General features: G+C 43.7%; 1 protein-coding gene across 3 annotated transcripts in view; it reads left to right on the top strand.

Moving 5' to 3' along the window:
- The window catches only part of APOO (apolipoprotein O), a 73,105-nt gene that overhangs the window by 45,504 nt on the left and 7,188 nt on the right, over window positions 1–20,413 (top strand). For all 3 annotated transcript variants that reach the window (XM_034755163.1, XM_034755155.1, XM_034755147.1), the window contains exons 7-8: window positions 4,074–4,184; window positions 19,195–19,290. In XM_034755163.1, coding sequence (XP_034611054.1) covers window positions 4,074–4,184; window positions 19,195–19,263 — 180 coding nt within the window. In that variant the 3' untranslated portion in view covers window positions 19,264–19,290. The remainder of the gene's footprint in view (window positions 1–4,073; window positions 4,185–19,194; window positions 19,291–20,413) is intronic.

Here is a 20,413-nt window from a genome sequence, read left to right on the forward strand (position 1 = left end):
TATTTCTCTCAATACAGCATGCCAACTAGCAACTTGTTTATATCTAAAATTTGACCTACTTAAACTAGTTTAACATGGTGGCCAAACAGGCTAAGTATGTGTTTCTTTTTTTTAAGACAACTTGTCCAAAGACAGCCTGCATCTCAGATCTAGTTGTCTGACTAGAAAACTTATTTGTCACAATTCTTTTCTGTATTCAAAGTGAATCTAGTTTTAAAATAATTGTATTGTCTGTAAGTACAGTGTATGGCTATGACTTCATGTTGGGCTCAGTTATTGGTCCTTTTTAGTCCATTTTCCTATTCTAAATAGTACAAGGTGTGTATCTTTAACTACACTCTGATGTGGGGTACGTTGTATGGAGAAGCCTTCTCTTAGCTTAAACAGTAAAGGTTAATGGTGCATTGTAATCCGGGCCGGCTTTAGGCCGATTCAGCCAATTCAGCTGAATTGGGCCCCGCGCTAAGAAGGCCCCCGCGCCACAGCTCTCCACTCCGCCCCCAGCTCACTTCCCCCTCCTCCCCTCCCCTGAACGCTCCGCCCCCTGTTCCTCCCCCTCCCTGCTTCCTGCGAATCAGAGGTTCGCGGGAAGTCTGAAAAGAAGCAGGGGCGGGCAGGCAGCACCAGGAAAGCTGGGGTGGCGGGTGGGACGAGAAGGACTCCGGGGAGGCGCGGCCCAGTCCGGCCCCGGTTCCGGCTGAGAGTGCCGGCCCTAGCGGCTCCGGCCTGGCTTGGCTCCAGCCTGGCCCCCGCGGCACGGCACGGCTCTGGTCCGGCCCAGCCCCCACGGTGCGGTTCAGGTCCGGTCCGGCCCGGCCTGGCCCCAGCAGCACGGGTCCGGCCCCCCGGCCTGGCCCCCGCGGCTCTGCTCGGCTCCGGCTGCCGAGTGGCTCCGGACTGGACCCAAGCCCGGTGACACCGGCTGGAGCGTGGCTCGATTCCTGGGGGCGGGGCTTGCCGCAAGCCCCGCCCCCAGGAATCGGCCCCGCTCTTGCTAAAGCCGGCCCTGATTGTAATGAAGGTCTGAGAAGGATCCTGCAAAGGGTGACTCAGAGAATAGAATGATACAGCTGCTTCTTACCATTTGAAAATTCAACTTGATTTTAAGGCAGGAGGAAGGTTCCTGTATGTTGTGAATTATTTTCCCTCTCTCAAGGATATGTGGTGGGTTCGTTAGAAACTTGTAGATAGGCAGACAAGCTGTTGATCTGACCTGCATCTAAAAATCCTAACTATTTGGATTTGAATGGCAGATCTGACAGCAGTCAGAAAAGGAGAACTGGTCTTTCTTATTCATAGATTCATAGATTCATAGATTATAGGACTGGAAGGGACCTCGAGAGGTCATCGAGTCCAGTCCCCTGCCCGCATGGCAGGACCAAATACTGCCTAGACCATCCCTAATAGACATTTATCTAACCTACTCTTAAATATCTCCAGAGACGGAGATTCCACAACCTCCCTAGGCAATTTGTTCCAGTGTTTAACCACCCTGACAGTTAGGAACTTTTTCCTAATGTCCAATCTAGACCTCCCTTGCTGCAGTTTAAACCCATTGTTTCTGGTTCTATCCTTAGAGGCTAAGGTGAACAAGTTCTCTCCCTCCTCCTTATGACACCCTTTTATATACCTGAAAACTGCTATCATGTCCCCTCTCAGTCTTCTCTTTTCCAAACTAAACAAACCCAATTCTTTCAGCCTTCCTTCATAGGTCATGTTCTCAAGACCTTTAATCATTCTTGTCGCTCTTCTTTGGACCCTTTCCAATTTCTCCACATCTTTTTTAAAATGCGGCGCCCAGAACTGGACACAATACTCCAGCTGAGGCCTAACCAGAGCAGAGTAGAGCGGAAGAATGACTTCTCGTGTCTTGCTCACAACACACCTGTTAATGCATCCCAGAATCATGTTTGCTTTTTTTGCAACAGCATCACACTGTTGACTCATATTTAGCTTGTGGTCCACTATAACCCCTAGATCCCTTTCTGCCGTACTCCTTCCTAGACAGTCTTTTCCCATTCTGTATGTGTGAAATTGATTTTTCCTTCCTAAGTGGAGCACTTTGCATTTGTCTTTGTTAAACTTCATCCTGTTTAACTCAGACCATTTCTCCAATTTGTCCAGATCATTTTGAATTATGACCCTGTCCTCCAAAGTAGTTGCAATCCCTCCCAGTTTGGTATCATCCGCAAACTTAATAAGCGTACTTTCTATGCCAATATCTAAGTCGTTGATGATGATGATGATGATATGATGATGATATGTATTCCACAGAGAAGAAGTTGCTCCTCATTGCAGTTTGGATGGAACACGCACACGATTTTGTTATCCACACTCCTCCAAAAGTGTGGTGTGGTGTGTGTGCATAAAATTTACAGTATAGTCAAGAGCAGTGGCTCTCAACCTTTCCAGACTGCTGTACCCCTTTCAGGAGTCTGATTTGTCTTGCATACCCCAAGTTTCACCTTATTTAAAAACGACCTGCTTACAAAATCAGACATAAAAATGTCACCACATGCTATTAATGAAAAATTGCTTACTTTCTCTTTTTATCATATAATATAAATCAACTGGAATATAAATATTGTACTTACATTTCAATGTATAGTATATGGAGCAGTATAAACAAGCTGTCTGTATGAAATTTTAGTTTGCACTGACTTCACTAGTGCTTTTTATGTAGCCTGTTATAAAACTAGGCAAATATTTAGCTGAGTTGCTGTACCCCTTGGAAGATCTCTGCGTACCCCCAGAGGTACGCATGCCCCTGGCTGAGAAACACTGCTCTAGAGGCCTCAGTCAGGTTCAGGACTCGATTGGGGTAACTGCTGGGACTCCATTGTGCTAGCTGCTGTACAAACATCATAAGATACAGTCTATGCCCTGAAGAGCTTCCAGTCTGAAAATTGTATTTCGTAGGGGTCTAGGCAAGCAGAATGTCCATTTCTTTTGTTCTTTGCCATCTGAAAGAAGGCCAGTATGAGGCCATTTTTCATTTTCAGCCTTTGGCTGAAGACAGGGGCAGCGGGTATAATAGGCCAGGGGAGGCTAAACCTCCCCAAACAGGATGTGACGCACCTCCTTCTGGAGACGTGCCACCAGCCTGCCACCTTTGGAGTGCCACTGCCGAAAGGGTGCCCGGGCCATGGCCCCTCCCATGCTCTGCCCCAGAGCCCCGCTCCTGCATCTCGCTCTTCCCACATGGCCCCCTGCTGCTCTTGTTTCTCTGCCCCTTTCCCTCACGGCCATCCCACCCTCACTTGCGTTTCTCTGTTGGTTTCCATATGGCCCCTGCTACTCACTCCCTGAGAGGCAGAGAGGTGCAGGCAGGGGGGCTCTTGGGGGTGGGGGCGGAGAGAGGTGTGGGAGGAGGGCCCCTTAGGGGGTGGGTCATATGCAGGGCTTCAGGGGGAGAAGGCTGAGTGGGGGCGGGTCTCAGGGCACCTCCATTTTGGTGGGATATAGCCAAAACTGTGGGCTTGACTGGTTCCTTTGTACATTAGGAGTTTACTAACGGATACTTTTCAGAGAACTATGCATAATCTTGCTGACATTTGTGGTGATGGTGGACAGACAAAAGTAATCAGAAGGGAGCTACTTATGTTGATTCCTGTTGTCGGAGCAAAGCTGTGAAATATAAAATTGTCAAATAGTGGCAAAATCAATGGGGAAAATATTACTAATCTTTCTAAAATGGTATTACAAAGACTAAAATCTATTTTAAAATTTCAAAATCTGAAATGCATAGAATGCAGTGTACTAGGGTTTCAAACCCCTAAATTGCTTACATTTCAGAACTGCTTAAGGTTATTTTGAAATCCATTTCTCTTTATACTTTGTTCCAAACACTGTATCAAAGTAAACCATTTGTATGGGTATTTTTTGTTGTCATCCTTTTTTATGGTCTGTTTTTAGAGAAGCTGTACATTCCATACTTGAGTGGCATGAATGTTTTGTAAAGCAGTCCCAGTTAAGGGTCTTGGTGGATTATGAAACCATTCAAATTGTAATAAGAATAAACCCTTCTCAGATGGTTCTGAAACTGATTGATTTTCTAACCTCTTGTTTTAAAGATCACTGGTTCAAGGTTGTATGACTGGAGTTTGCAAGGATATGTAGCTGTAGAATCTCTCTGGAAGGATAATCCTAAAAAGAAGAAATCTGGAAAAAAAGCAAGTGATAAGGTAAGAAGTCAAAGGGATTTAATTTCCAAAATAGAAGATAATTTAAAGGCACAACATTGATGGTCAGGCTACAGGATGATAGATTGAGACTTGAATTGCTCTGTTTATAAACAAACAAAAAGGTTGATCTTATGTCTCTGAAGACAAAAAAAGTACTGGGAATATCTTAAACTAGTTCCAGTCTAGACTTCCCAGAAATTTTGTTGGGAATTTTTTCCCCCAACACTAAGATATAATCAGCTAAGGGTATTAAGAAAGAAGAGGGGAGTGTTGTGAGTGATAATTCTGATCCTGCCATGTCTGCAGATGCAAACTTTTATGGACTATATTTGAACCTTAAGGAAAAGCTTACCAATTGCTTCAAAGGATTTTGTCTACTTTAAAGTAACACTAAAATTGTTAAAGTTCATTAGTAGTAACTCCTTGGAAAAGTAAAGTAGAACCCCTTATCAAACTGCTTTCCCCAATTTTGCTTTATTGGGGACTAGGGGGGTAAATATTTGTGAAAATTGATGTAGCTTTGTTGTCACCTTGGTAGGCAATGCGGCAGCATAATGACTTCCTCTTGCACTGTTTTACTAGACTCTGGACACGCCTATCATCCAGGCCTTAAAACAAATAGTACTTTATAGAGGTAAATAGTTTATATGTGTTTAGAGAGAGAAATGTACTATTTTGTTTAATATCTTTGGACAAGTTACCTAAAATTTTGATGATAAATTCTCACAAGTTTGATTCTTTCAGAGGTAGTCATCTTCTGAATCTGTGCCCTGTCACAGTGCTACCAACACTGTATTACTGAAGGTGCAATCTTTCAAATACTGATTAATTATTTTTGGCACTTTTTGCAAGAGCCAAGATGTTGACCTAGGGTCCCTGCTAAAATTGAGTGATTATTCATTCTAACCTACCTAACATTCTTTTGTACTTTCAGTTCATAAAGCATACGTCCCTTCTGCCCTGTTATATGCTGCTCAAAGATCCTGGCTTCCTACCACAGATGTGGCTGCATTTTGATGATGAAGCAGGATGTTTGGATAAATGTATTTTGTGTAGAGTATGGCAAGCATTTTGGGATCTTAATATCATTCACAATACATTATCAGCATTAATAAAGATTATTAAATGTCTGCATGTTAACTATATTTTGAGTTCCTTTGAATTAAATTACTTTTTTTTTTCTTTTCCCCTTTCTGTCCTGATGCAAACACCAGTAGCAGTGTCAGATTTCCTTCCACCAGAGAGGAGTGAAGCCTATGTTCCAGCCCTGCTATGGTTCATTTCACATTTCCATCCACTCATAACTCCTGCATGTCCCTAGTTTCTCCAATTCTCACTCCCCTCTCAGCAGACTAACTTCTCAGCTCCTTCAGTCTGAGTGTAGGGTGGTTGGACTTCAAGGTACTAGGGTTCCAAAACTCCTAAATTACTTTAATCTCAGCACCGTTTAGTTGGACTTTGTTCCTTGCATGTTTCCAGCCACCCAGTCCATAGTTTGGTACTGGCATTTCTCAAAAGACTTGTTCTGGCCTCTGGTCAGGTGATGTGCAGTTGCAGTACGTATGGTTGTCTGCAAGAGGAGGTGCAAAAGGCTTTATGATCTAAGGGGAAAATAGTAATATTTTGAACCAAGAGGTGGCTTGGCAAACATAGAACTCTGTTGTGATTGGCTTTGTGTTCGGATCAGTTGTAATGATGGAAAATACTTCCTCCAATGTCTGGGGGTTAGCTACTGCACACCAGTAATTATCTTAGTAATACATTGCATGACTTATGAGACTGATATACTTGAAGAGAGGAAGGATGGTCTGGTGCAGGGATTCCCAAACTGTGGGTCATGATGCAGAGGTCACTGGGGGAGGCTGTGAGATTGGGGGGAGGGGAGAAAATGCAAGAAAATTTAAGCAGACAGCTGGGCAACACCATCTGCTCCCGGAGCAATATTGTGCTCTTGCAGCAGCATCATGCCTTCTATGGCCAGCAGAAGGTCCCAAGCTCCATGTGGTGGATGCATTACCAATGCAGTGAGATCGGGAAAGGTGGGGATTCCCCCCCATTCCAGCATGCGGGGTGGAAGACCAAATAAAATGATCTGGCAGGTTGAATGTGGCCCCCGGGCCTTCAATTGCCTCTCCTTTTTGTTTAGTCTGGTAGTTGGTGCCCCTGTGCAAGTAAGTGCACCAAGCTCACAGTGGTTAATCTGGGCCTGGCTACCCACCCGTAGTTTTCCAAGTAGACTGTGTAAGATGGAGTGTTTGTTTGCACAAAGCCAGCCTGAATACTAAGTACAGGGGAGTTGCATTAACAGATATGAGCGCAAAGGAGGTCACGGCATGAAAAAGTTCAGGACTCACTGGTGTAGTGGTTAGCCTGGGACTTGGGAGACCTGCGTTCAATTTCCTGCTCCACTACAGACTTCCTGGGTGACTTTCGGCAAATCAGTCTGTCTTGTGCCTCAGTGCTCAATGTGGATAAATACTATGTTACTACCTCATGGGGTGCTGAAGAGAATTACATTGAAAGAATGTGAGGTGCTCAGATGCTTCAGTAATGTGTGACGGGGTTGCGGGGGGGGGCATGTAAGTACCATAGACAGATATTTAGAAAAAGGGGTGGGGGGACGCCAATGGATGGAGGATGGGGCAGGGGCAGATTCACATTTTTAGAATGACTAACTTACAGTGAGAAATTGCAAAGTCACACTGAAGTAAGGTCTCTGATTCAGACTTAGGCCTCATCTACATCTAAATCTTAGGGCGACCTAGCTACATAGTTCAGGAATTTTTCATGCCCCTGAGAGATGTTGTTAAGCTGATCTAAGCCCCAGTTTAGACATCACTAGGTCAACGGAAGAATTGGTCTGTCGACCTAGCTACCTCTCAAGAGGTTGGATTTACTACAGTGACAGAAAAACCCCTTTTGTCACTGAAGCAAGTGTCTGTACTGCAGTGCTACAACAGTGTTGCTACAGCTGTGCCACTGTAGCGCTTGTAATGTAGATATAGCCTTACACGTGACATCATTTCCCTTGGTTTTGAAGCAATGTTAAGGCTACTAATGGAGCACAGTAGTGTTTAAGCTGCATCTTTGTTACAGCATATTGAGGCTCATAATCACAGCAGAAAGTTAAGCTGGTAAGGATTTGTGGGAAAACCCCTTCTGAAGGACTTAAGTACATGAAGAGTTAAAAAAAAATGCCCCTCCTGTTTGAAGTGGTCAAATATGCCCACAGATTTAATTTTGTAATATAAACTTAAAGATATCAAAGAAACTCCTGACCCTAAATCAGAGAGAAATGTGAAGAATGAAATGAAACCAACAAATCAGCATGCAGCATTAGCACTAGGGAGCAGAGAGCCACAGATCAGCAGAGCCACAGAAGAATGACTGACTTATCATTTTGCACTAAAATTGTGGCCATGCCTTTTCTGTGAATGAGTCAAACTTAAATTGCAACAGAAACTGGATTGTGCTAAAAATGAAAGCTATGTGTACTTGGTAATTTGCACTGGCTTGTTAAGAAATGTGGACCTTTTAATGAGTGGTTACTTTATGAGAGAATGTCTAATTTGTATTTTACATCCTGCCTCAAGTTCTTGTAGAGGGTTTCCTGTTAAGCATCGTAATGCTTTGCTTGGGTTTTTCTAGCTAATAGAAATTTCAGTTACCCTTCATACAGACTAGTGAACTATAACAGCTTTGTCTCTATCTCGTATGGCTCATAGAACAGATTAAACAAATTGTGATGGCTGAAAAGTGTATGCAGACAGTTCAGTGAAGCACAGTGCCTGTAAAAAGCCAAAACAATTATTTCCAGGGAGAAGTTTACTTAGAATTATGTGCAGTGGAGAGAGTCTGTGCTGTCAGATCACGGTTTTGATTTTACTGGCCATTTAAAGAAATACAGGTTCAAATGCATAACTTAAAGCAACTGTACCTTTGGATTCATGGGCAATTCCATCTCTAGACTTGAGTCTTACATTCCTGGCTCCTGAGCTGCTCTGCCTCTTCCGTTGATACAAACAGCTGGATTATAGGGTTGCCGTCCATCTCATCTTTTGCAGATGAACCCCAGTTAAAAAGCTAGTCTTGCAAGACTAACAAAGTGTCCTGAAAATTGTGAGCCAGAAGAACGTGCTGTGATATAGCAACATGACAAACTAAACTAGGATGGGTATAATGTGATGTACTGGCCCTTTAAGACTGAGGAAGGCGTTATCTGGGGCTTTGCTATCCATTCCAGGAGGTTTATTACAGAGACACCCAGGAAATGAAGCAGCCATTAACAGAGAGGAGGTAGTCCCAGGTGGCAGTTTGTGGTCCAAGACTATCTGTCTGTGTGGGACCAGAGTCTTGAAGTGTTGGTGCAGCAAAGCTCCCTTCTCTCTCAGCTATTTGGAGGCAGGCCTTGGATGAGTGGCCCTAAGAAGGGCTGCTGGAATGTGTATGGGGCATACTGGGAATGGGGGTTGGATAATAAACAGGCTCCTTCTCTGAGGGCAAGAGAGCTGGAGCTGTTGTTAGTCGCTCACGTGTTAATTGGGTGGTACCTTCAGATGACTGGGGACAGCCTGGAACCCCAGCATAAATGCTGGGCAGGAGTTGTTTGAACTTTATTGCAAGTTTGGTCATCTTATTTCTTTGGACTTTGTCACCAGACCCCTAAAGCGTTGTGGCTCTCTGGAGGCAGAAACTCACCCCAGATATGGGTCTGTATTACTTTTTAAACAGTCAGTAGGCATGGCCTTTAGTGAGTGTTTGCCTGGGGGGCTGGAAGGAAAAGGAGCAGCAGCCCAAATATGTACTACACGTATAAAGAAATGCTTTCCAGCTGGAAAGTGCCTCCCTGCCGACACATACACTTTGCAAAGAAACTAGGGAAGCTGGTCTGGGGAAAATAGCAAGAGCCTGCTGATAACTAGGCAAAAGGAAGCTGAAGCTCTCTCTTTGTACACACCAAAATACATCTTCCCTTCAAAATCGGGCAGGAGCACACGTGGATTTTAGAGCATTTTGAAATATTGATTCTTAACCCAGATGCTTTTTTCTCAGGGTAAAATTTGCAGAATGCAGGTGGAGAGGGACTAATGTGCACAACATATATTCTCAGAAAGTTACTGACAGCACTACTCAGACTTGCAGTACCTGGGTGCTACTTGGGTTCAATGCTCACAGCATGTTGATTTGAGTCACTCAGGCCTGGTTTACCCTACAGCATTAGGTTTGCTTAAAGCAGCTTACATCGACCTAATTATGTCAGTGTATGCACGACAGCCTTGCTCCCGTCAATGTAAGTGCCCTAATACACTGACATAACTCCACCTCCATGAGAGGCGTAGGTTTTATGTAGGTGTAGTTAGGGCCATGCAGTGTCCCTGTAGACACTGTGTTACTTACATCTATTGGTTGTCATTCTTGTCAATTTCACGGCTCTGCTGGAGCCGTGAAATTGACAAGAAAGCTGGCTTCCGAGTCCCCAGCCAGGCTGCTGCCCAGTTTCGGCTCCAAACTGGACTGCTGCCCAGGCTCCTCACTCCCCGCGGAGAGCTAGTCTGCGCCACTGGGCTCTCTGCTCCCCACCGGGAGCCTGGCATATGACCGGACTCCGGGCACAGATCTCTCTGCTGGGAGCCCTGCTGTCCCCCTGGTGTCTCAGCTTCCAGCTCCCCACTAGGAACATGGCTGTGCCCAGCGGGGAGCTCTGCGCTTGGTGTCCAGCCTCGTTCCCAGAGGGGAGCCGAGAGGGGAGGAGGCTGCTGTGGGGCCCTGGGAGTCCTGTCTCTCAGCCCCCCATACTGCCCCTCTTTAGTCGGTGGGAAGCGCTCCTGGTGAGGACTTGCATCGCTGACAGAAGAAGGCAGCGTGGTCATGAACCACTGCGGTAATTACTGTGGTGGCTGTAAGTCAACGTAACATAGATCCACTTCAGTTTATAGTGAGGACATGCCCTCAGTTACTCTGACTGGCAACAGAGCCCCAGTCCTGCTACATGTAGGTAAATCCCTTCCTCCTGTTCATCAGCTTGGCTCAAGTCACATTGTAAATCCAACTTGTGCTTCAAAAGTCTTTTTTAAATATTATTTCCCCAAAGCAGCAGGGAAAGCCTGTCACTAGCTGAGATCAAACCCCAGTTGGGAATATCAGTTTGGGGCTGATCAGATCCATAGTCTGAACTATAGGTGTATGCAAAAAAAAGTTATACCCCCCACCCCCAAATTTGATATTACTTCTTTTTAAGGTGGCTGTATTTCAGGAACTCCTTTTGGAGCAGAGGCTCAGCAATTTTCAAGACAATCTGAATAAACATATGGATTTTAGAGGCTTCCAAACAGATTGAGCTTTGTATTAACATCAAGTAAAGTAATTTACGAAGATGGATTTGGTCTTTATTTTATTTTTCTTTTGATTTAGGAAAATACATTACAAAATATGCACCTTAGCACTCTGCCATCACTGGAAATGACATAATTTGTCACAAGTATTCAATCTGCTTCATCCCTTTACAACAACTGAGAGTCCCAATAAGATACTGCCCCATATCCCACAATACCTCAAACTCCACCCTGTGCCACCTGAATTCTAGCAACACCCAAAAAGCCAAAAGAAACAGTTGAGCCATGTAGCATGCCCTAAATGTTAGTAAAATTGGACTATTTTGAGCCTTAAATGAGTAAAGTCTTGGACATCAGTCTGCCAGCTTTACCCTCTTGATAGTGAGGATATTCTAACTCGAGAGCTGCTACAGTCTATAGCTGCAGCAGTATTGCATAGGGGGAGAAGCAGTCTCTCAAGTAGGCACATCCAAGTATCCTATAGAATTTAATAGGTTAGAATAAACACCATCAGTTCTACTTGGAAGCCAGTTGGTAACCAGTACAGATCCCAGAGCACAGATGCCATGCTCTATATATTAAGTAGGCAGGTAGTTGCAACTGTTTCAACTTGAGTATTCATACCACTTAGCTTCAAATACTTCATATTACAATAGTTGAAGTGTTAAAGGCATGGATTATGGTATCTACTCTGCTAAACAGAGTTGTTGGTCCAGCCAGACCTCCAAGTTATAAATGTAGGAAGGAAACAAATGGTGAACGTGTAGGTGCAAGAATCGAGTCCGATATAATCCCCATGAGCAGATGAGGTTTTCTCAATTAGATGCTGGATTGCAACGGGGATTGGCCCTCCGTAACAGGTTTCTAGAGAGGATAGCAGGGAAGTCATGGGTTCCTGTGACTTTTGCTTCTGTCTGAACTATAATGTTATGAACAAATTGTTAGAAAAGGCAGCCCACTCTTGGATGTGTAGTATTATTCTGATAGCTGGCTATGGTGCTTCTCTCTCTTTCTGTATAGAAGGAAAATATGCACACAAGTGATTCTAATCATTTACATCTATTTCTTCTGTGTAATTAATTTTTAAAAATTGTTTTTAATTGATAGCGTGATGGTTAATATCTGTCTTCCTTAGGCATTAACATCGGAGGTATAAAATGCCCTGAGATCTACTTTTAATTGCTAACTCAAATATTGAAGGTTAAAAGCAAATATATTCTGTGCAGTCATTTTCTGTTCAATATTATCTTGACATTCAAATGGTGCTTTTCAGCCCAAAGGATCCCAAAGCACTTTAATTCTTTTACTGTTGTACACACTGTAGGGAACACAGCGTCAGCTGTGTTCAAACATGGCAGATGTTTAACAACACATAACAACACTACCCACAGTTTAGGGTAGAAAGTGAGAAGTATAGTATCTGACTGAAACTGTAGGGGAAATTTAGGTAGCCAGAATGGAATTATCTGTACTGGCACTCCTACGCTTGCAAAAAGTGGCTAAGTGGCCTAGGTTCCTAAATCCCATTTTCAAAAGCGGCTTGGGAATTTGAGCCTAAATTTCATATATGTCAGAGTCAAAAGATGACCCCTCCATCCTCAACACTGTGCCCCTAAATAGCAGACTGGGGCCAGTGATCCAGGGCAGAATTCTATTATTGGGTCAACACCACCATTTTCTGCAGTGTTTGGTTGGTTGTAGGAACTCTGCCATCCAAGTTCTATCCGTTTCTGACCTTTGTTAGCTTTTTGAGGCTCACAGCATATGGTGATATTGGTTACTTTGGTTTAACCCTGAAGACAACGTAAATCTAAATAGATAGTGCTGTCATATACAGCCTTTTAAAAAAAAAAGAAAAAAAACTCATGGATATGTCTGATGTAAAGTGGAGAGTGAGTGAGCACATGTTAAGGACTCCATTGATTATTCAGCCTGTGTTTTTATTTAACACTTTTTTTGGTCTCCTCTGGTACTCGGAAAGTGTATCCGAATAGTATCCTTAAAAAAAAGATATGTACTGTCTGACCAAAATAGGGGCATAAAAGTAAATTTACTTATAATGTATACAGTTTTGATTACTTTGCTATTTCTCATATTTAAATTTCTTTCTTTTTTTCAGTTTTTGTTAATGCTTTTACACACGAGATACACGCCAAAAGAAAAAGCTTCTTTTCATTTCAGACATTAAATAGTTTTGCCTGCATCTAGCTTTAAGGCATTAGAATGAATCTTGTGCACAGTTATTGCTCATATACAGATCCACTTTGGGAGAGCTAATGTGGTGTTATGGCATTTCCGTCTACTAAGAGATCAACTATTTGATGAAATCCTTTGGTTGGTATGATGTCAACAGATTTTTTCCATGAGTTTAGTTTTTTCTTTTGTGGAAAAAGAAATTAGCCTAAATTCTGTTTGTTTTGGCATTTAAAAAACAAAACAAATGAGAAGGGGGAAAAAAAGCAATGTCAGAGCCCTCAATGAGTAATTTAATTTTAGTTCATTTACCGAGGAGTGAGCAGTGATTTAGATCTGTCCTGACATCAGTCACGTTAGGAAACTGAAATTATTCACCCACCCCTGAGGAAACACTTCACATTTTAGAGTGTAGTACTTTACAAGGTTTATTTTTGTGTTCTTTATCCAGGTGTTTTCAAGTGAGTGGGGTCAGCAGATGTGAATTCCTTTAAATATGTAAAGAATGTGCCTGGTGTCAGAACAGGAGGCTTTCTTTTTTTAGGAGAAGGAGAGGTCTTTAAAATAAAAAAGCCCCAAATGCACATGTCTTTAAATGCAGTAAATAAAAACCTGAAACCATTAGACTAAGCTTCAATACTTAAATTTTATAAGTATATTTGTATGAAACTCCAAACACTTTGAGAGACATGGTAGGAAGAAATTCTGCAAAGCAGTTTGGGGCAGGGGGGGAAAAGAAAAGAAAGAAGAAAAGCCCGAGTTGTTTGAAATAAGTTACTGTGCAATCCAAATCAATGGGACCTTGCATGAGGGAAACTATTTGCAGGATTGGGATCCACTCCTGCAACCACATCCGCATTGATCATGTTTACATATCTATCCTGGCTTAAATGGGGTTCTGCATAAGGATCCAGCCACATGGATGAATGAGGCCTTATTAGATGGTAATATTTTTAAGCAGGGATTTTTTTTGTGTGTCTGTAAAAGTTAAAGCATCACTAAAGGACTATTGAAGTGATATATAAACATAATTGTTTGTTAAATGTTGACAGCATGCTTGGTGATTATAAAAAATAAAGGAAAATGTGGTTCCTTTTTCATAGAGTTAAACTGTAACGGGAGTTCACATATAAACTGTATTGTGAAAATTTAATTTGTCTCAAACCTTAGCGCCAAATAATTTGTTGCTCACAATTGTACTTAGGTGAAGTTAGTAAAATATTCTTTATTACTATAGAGAGAAAATTAAATTAAATTTCAACCCTATGCTACAGTAGCACACTTATATTTGGAAGTGTTTTGGAATTGCATAAAAGGGGGTTGTTAAAACCTGATGTAATCAGGCTAAATCCACTTGGAAGCAGATATAGCAGAGCCTCATCATACCACAGAGAAGTCCAAATGGGTTTAACTAGGAGTAATGGAATAAATAAAGCAAAAGCTTAATGTCAGAACACTTGTTGAAGTAGTACGGTCTGACTGTGGAACAATCTCTTAGTGGAAGTTATGGAAATATTCTTAGTGAAACCCATTTAAAACTAGATTTGAATATATGCTGTAGAGAACATTCTTGCATTGGCAGGGAGGCTGAAAAGATGCTCTAATAAGCCTTTCTTCAGTCTTTAATTTCTGTTAAATTAAAGGTAGCGTGAGAACACACTTTCAAAGGGTATAGTATAAAAGAGGTCTATTGTATAAATCAACACGGAATTCTAAGAATGCGAAATGGCATCTACAACATCTGTGGGAAATTTTCTACCTCTGTAATTAGTGCAGACAAAAATGAATCAGTTAAAGTATCTTTCACTGAACTTCTGTTCTTCCATTACTTAGTGTTAAACCAAACACTGGATGACTGAAATCTAGAAATACTTTTGGAGCGATTTTGTGTGTGGGGGGAGAGAGAAAGTGAATGTCAGATTCATCGACCATTTCATTTTGCAAGAAGTGATTGTCCTTTGGGTTTCCGTCAGTGTGGATCCCAATGTAGGTGCACATGAGACTGGGGTTTTTTTGGAATAGCCGTGTCCCTGCTCTGTGCTCCCATGTGAGGGTATAAAGAGTGGGGTGGCTGTGACACTCCCTAAGTTCCCTCTTATCACTCATACCAGTGAGATGGAATCTAGTTGGTGTGCAACTGCTAGACTTTAGGTTTGGCCAAACTTCTTAAAAATTTTCTGAAACTCTTCAGAACTACTTTTTCCTGTATTTTGATCACTCTAATCTGTTCTAGTGCTTGTTGAACCAAAAACCGCTAAGCAGACAGGGACTTAGAACTGGTGGACTCAAAACCTGCAGGCATCAAGCAAGTCTAGACTGTCCTGTGATGAACTAATTCTTCTGAAAGATGGGCACAGCATATACCTATTCTGCTTGGGAGAGTCCCACATCCCAGGCAAGGGCTCAGTCTGCCTCTGCTTCTCTGAAAGAACCTGCAATTTGAAAGGGGTGAGGCTGAAGCTCCCATCTGCGGGAGCAATCTGTGGTTCTTCTGTGTCAGGATCATGACCAGGGTTGTTGGGACTAGGGGTCAGAGCAGGGTCACACTTGAGGCTGAGAGCAGCATAGGAGTTCATAGTCAAGTTCCAAGCCAGGGTTGATACTAAGGATCAGAGTCCAAGTCAACTTTCAGGGTCTGAGTCAGGAGGTGAGGTCCAAATCGAGGTGAGGTTTAAGCCAGGAGTTCAAGAGGTTCAAGAACATGGAGCAGGAGTGGTCAGTAAAGCTACAGGAGATCTGTGCTGTGGCCTGGACACTTCCTGGAACATCCCTTTGGTTTATAGAGAGTCAGGAGCCAGGAGGCTGCTGTCTGTCAGACCCCTGGAGGTGGGGCTTCCTTTTGTCTGTGTCCTCCGTGGGTCAAGAGTAGTGGAGCACGAAGTTATTATAGCTCCCACTGGGTGGCGATGTCCTCTGCCTAGCAGCTCTTCAGGCCTGGGTTCAAGACCCAGAATATAAGGACAACTGGATCTGATTCCACTTTCAATCTCAAAGACCTCTTTAATGCTCAAGCTTGCATCTTCTAGTGTTCCATCTATTAGGCAGGTGGCTCCAAAAACTGCACAGAAAATTGCACAGAAACCAGATGAAGCATCAACATTGGCATTAGTACCACGCCTGGCACCAAACCTGTCAACATCTCAGAAAGGGAAGCCAGGTGCTGGAAGAGGCTTTCTGAGACATGAGCTTGAGAAGGAGCTTGGTCGTCTCATAGAGAGACAGGAGGATGTTTGGTGACAAGTCATCCAAGTCCTGCAGGGCATTGAAGATGGATGAAAAGGAGCAGACTCCACTGGGCTTGGCATCAGAAATACTTCCCCGTGGATGTTGACTCTGGCACTGACAGGATGGACTCTGGATGCACCAGAGCCACTCTCAGCATCACCTGCACTCATATTGCCTTACCAATCAATGCTAACTGTAGAGTAGATGTACTCCTCATAATACCCAGGACATGCCCTTTTGCTGGTGTCCAGCAGGGACCCATCTCTGCTAGTGTCTGAGTGGTGCCACCAGGAGACCCTGAGAGTCTCTACAACTCTCAACCACTAGCATGCCAGGACTGGCGCTGGTCTGGCCTTCAACCTGCTACCCTGTCTGTACACCTATGGAACACTACTTTGACACTGTTGGGGCTATAGAGGGCTCACCAATCTCTGGCTGTTGTGGAAGAGGAGGAGCCCCCCCCCCCCCCCCCCGCCGCCCATCCCATGGCTTTGTTAGCAAGACCTCAGTCACTGGAATACAGAGAGAGGAGCAAGATCAAAGCTTTCACTTTCTGAGGACCTCTACTCGTCATCCGTGGACAAGGTGGTAGCCTCTGCAGTAAACAATTTCAAGGCCTTTCAGGAGTTCCTGATCCAGATTGCAGTCACCTTGGTTTCTCTACAACTCTCCGGCAAAACTCCCTCATGAAGGGAGAGAGGAGCTGAAAGATATCCTAAAAGGAATTTTTTTTCACACAACGCACAGTCAGCCTGTGGAATTCCTTGCCAGAGAAAGTTGTGAAGGACAAGACTATATTCAATCAAATGTCCAGTCAGCCTCTCTCACGTCTTCCCACCTGTCTGGGCATGCTATCACAGAACCAGGGTCAAATATTGCAACCAGACACACAATCATTGCACATGTTGGCTGGATGAGCAGGACCGGGAAATTATTTTACAAAGCTAGGAACCTTCCACCAGGAAACTGTTCCTCAAAGTGGAAAAGATTTCCCATATGGACAGCCCAGAACTATGTGAATTCAGTAGAGGCTCTGACAATAAAGATTCTGGACTATATACTTCTCCTGATACTGGCAGGTCTACTGTCTAGCTCCCTTTAAAATCTATCTTGCAGTAATATTGGCGTCTTATGCCCCAATAAAGACTCCTTCAGTCTTGTGTGCCTCAATGGTCTTCTTCATACCTGTCCTCCATTTAGAGACCCGACTCCCATATGAGAGCTTAATGTTGTTCTCCTACAGTGTATGGCGCCTGCATTCAAACCATTAGCAGAGTGCTCATTAAACCAACTCACCATCAAGACCCTCTTTCTTGTAGTCATCACATCACCATGGAGAGTCAGTGAACTGTAGCATCTTATGGCTGGATCACCTGATGCATCCTTCCACAAGGACAAAGTGGTGATGGAACCACACTTTATGTTCATCCCTAAAGTGGTCTTGGAATTGCACCTGAGCCAGTCTATTACTTTACCAGTCGTCTTCTTGAAGCCACGCTCTTCGCCCAGAGAAAAGAAGCTTCATACTCTAGATATTTTCAGGATCTTACTTTGACATCAACAGGACCAAGGATGGGCAGTGGGTATAATAGGCCAGGGAAGGCTGAGCCTCCCCTGGCACTGCTGCGGCTGCCAGACCCCCAGTTGCAGGGTTTGCGGGGGAATTTTTGCTTTATTATACCCATGCAGGTTCCAGGTTGGCTGAGGAGGCGGTATGTGCTATTCAGCTTCCTGAGTTCATCAGTAATCTCCCAGAGAGATTACTAAGCAACCCAGGAAGCTGAGTAGCAAATACTGCCTCCTCGGCTGCCCTGGAACCTGCATGGGGCATATCTAAAGCATCTTTGCGAGAGTGAGATTCTTTTCCCCAGGGCAGCTTGGGGTCTGGACAGGGGAGGTTGGCCGGGGCTCCTCCAGCCGGTGGGGGTGGCACTCGGGGCTCTGGCGGGGGGGATGGGGGGGTCAAGGAAGGAAGGGGCTGAGCTGGGGGCTAGCCTCCCAAGGAGGGTTCCACCCACGGGACCAAGCCTTTCAGACTTTCTCTGTGCTTCTTCGTGGCCATATCCAGCACATTGAAAGGCCAAGCCATCTCATCCCAGAGAATCTCAAAGGGGATCACACTGTGTATTTCCACCTGTTATTAGTTGGCTGGTGAGCTGCTCCCTCTGAACCTCAAGGTACACCCCACTAGGGCATAAGCAACATCCGTGGTCTGCTTCAGAAAAGTGCTGATCTCCAAGATCTGTCTGGCAGCCATGTGGAGCAGCCCATTGGCTTTTATTATACCCTTGACGTGGCAACCAGAGCATATGCTAAGTTCGAAAGAGCTGTTCTTCAATCAGCCACTTGATTGATACTCCTTACTTGCATGTCCTGAGAGCATACTGCTTGCCAGCCACCTACAGGGGGAACCAGACTGACGCATACCCAGAGGGGAAGATCGGCACTAACAAAGGTTATGCAGATATGACTGAATGCACACATTTCTTGAGTAACAATGCCCCATTTTTACATAGTCACTTTTAAGAATAGAGCTGCACTTTAATGTTTCCATTAATGTATTCTTAATTACTGTAGCTAACTCCTGACGGTTCCAAAAGTAGACTGAGTGACTGATTCATAGACATTATTTCATACTTTAACTACCTCAATAAAAATGTATTTATGTACCCTGCAGTATCTATGGTTCTTTGAGGTGTTGTAGTCCGTGTGGATCCCATGCCCTCTGTCCCTGCTTTTTAGAGTCCTCAGCAACACAGGCTTTGACTTGTGAGGGAGATACAGACATGTGCACTGACATAGGCCTTGGCTACACTGGCGTTGTACAGCGCTGCAACGTGCTGCGCTCAGGGGTGTGAAAACGCCTCCCCCCCCCCCCAGCGCAGCGCTGTAAAGCGCCAGTGTAATCAGCACCTGCAGCGCTGCACGCTCGCTCCCAGCGCTGCAAGCTGTTCCCCTCGGAGAGGTGGAGTACTTGCAGCACTGCGAGAGAGGCGCGCAATTACACTTGTGGCAGCGCTGTGAATCCCCAAGTGTAGCCAAGGCCTGACACTAGCATTCAAAAAACCCAGCCTTGTTCACTTGAGGTGCGGGCGCACCTACAGTGGGATCCACACTGATTACATAATCTTGAAGAACCACAGTTACTGTGCAAGGTAAGTAACTGTTCTTTTTTTAAGCTCTTGAAGAGGGTTTTTGTTCTGGCAGAATTGTTTACCATGGGTTGGGCTTCATTTTAAATACTGTGTTTTCTTTTGAAGTCTGAAGCCAACAGTGACATGCCAGTGGAAGTACACGTCAATTCAGGTGAAGAAAGAACCATGAAGTAGAATGCGCCATCACTTCCCATCAAAGAGGTAAAGGACAAGGATTGGTCACAATTGTTTCTCAAAAGAGTTTGGGCAAATGACGGCAGTGTTAGCCTGTGCTCAGAGCAGGAGATGTGGAAGTGACTAGAGTTCTGTTTCTGACTTCGCTGATGACTCATTGTATAACTGTGGGCAAGTCACATGACCACTCTAGCCTTCCGTTTCCACATTCCTGGAATGAGGGTAATCAACCTTTTTAAAGCAGGTTAAGATCACAGGACAAAAAATGCTATGTAACTGAAGAGTATTACTGCTGTTTATTGTTAAAAATGTAGAATAATCTGTGGCATGAATGAGGTTTGCATTAAACTCTGCTGCCTCTACATTTTTATTTGATAAGATAGTGGACCTGTTTAAAATGTACATATCGTAGTTATATAGCCAGCCAATTTTTTAAAGTGCTGTTTTGAAGTTTGCAAATACAGTAGAGAAATGTTTGGTTTTGTCTGCAAGATTGACAGTGTGGTTGACAGATGCAGTGTCAGTTCTCTGGGCTTACCTGCCAATTCATTCATCTTTACCATTTTCATCTGTGTTACACAAAAGAATGATTCTACTTTAGAAAGTGACTGTAAAAATGATATTGTAGGTTTGTGTTTGTTTCTCAAAGACTTCTGTATCAAATAAGCTCAGTTTAGAAGCAAAATGTTCCTCCCCCACCTCAACTGCCAGCCCTGTAAACTCCATCTAGGTTTGAAAAACAGGTTGAGGTCATTGAATTTCATGAGTCATCAGCACTAACAAAGATTTTGCAGCTATGACTGAATGCACACATCTCTTGAATAACAATCCCTTATTTTTACATAATCACTTTTAAGAATAGAGCTGCACTTTAATGTTTCCATTAATGAATCCTTAATTACTGGAGTTAACTCCTGACAGCTCCAAAAGTCGGCTGACTGATTCATAGACCTTATTTTGTACTTTAACTACAACAATAAAAATGTAAAAAGAAGAACAGGAGTACTTGTGGCACCTTAGAGACTAACAAATTTATTAGAGCATAAGCTTTCGTGGACTACAGCCCACTTCTTCGGATGCATATAGAATGGAACATATAATGAGGAGATATATATACACACATACAGAGAGCATAAACAGGTGGGAGTTG

The sequence above is a fragment of the Trachemys scripta genome, chromosome 1, assembly GCF_013100865.1.
Source record: "Trachemys scripta elegans isolate TJP31775 chromosome 1, CAS_Tse_1.0, whole genome shotgun sequence".
NCBI lineage: Eukaryota > Metazoa > Chordata > Testudines > Emydidae > Trachemys > Trachemys scripta.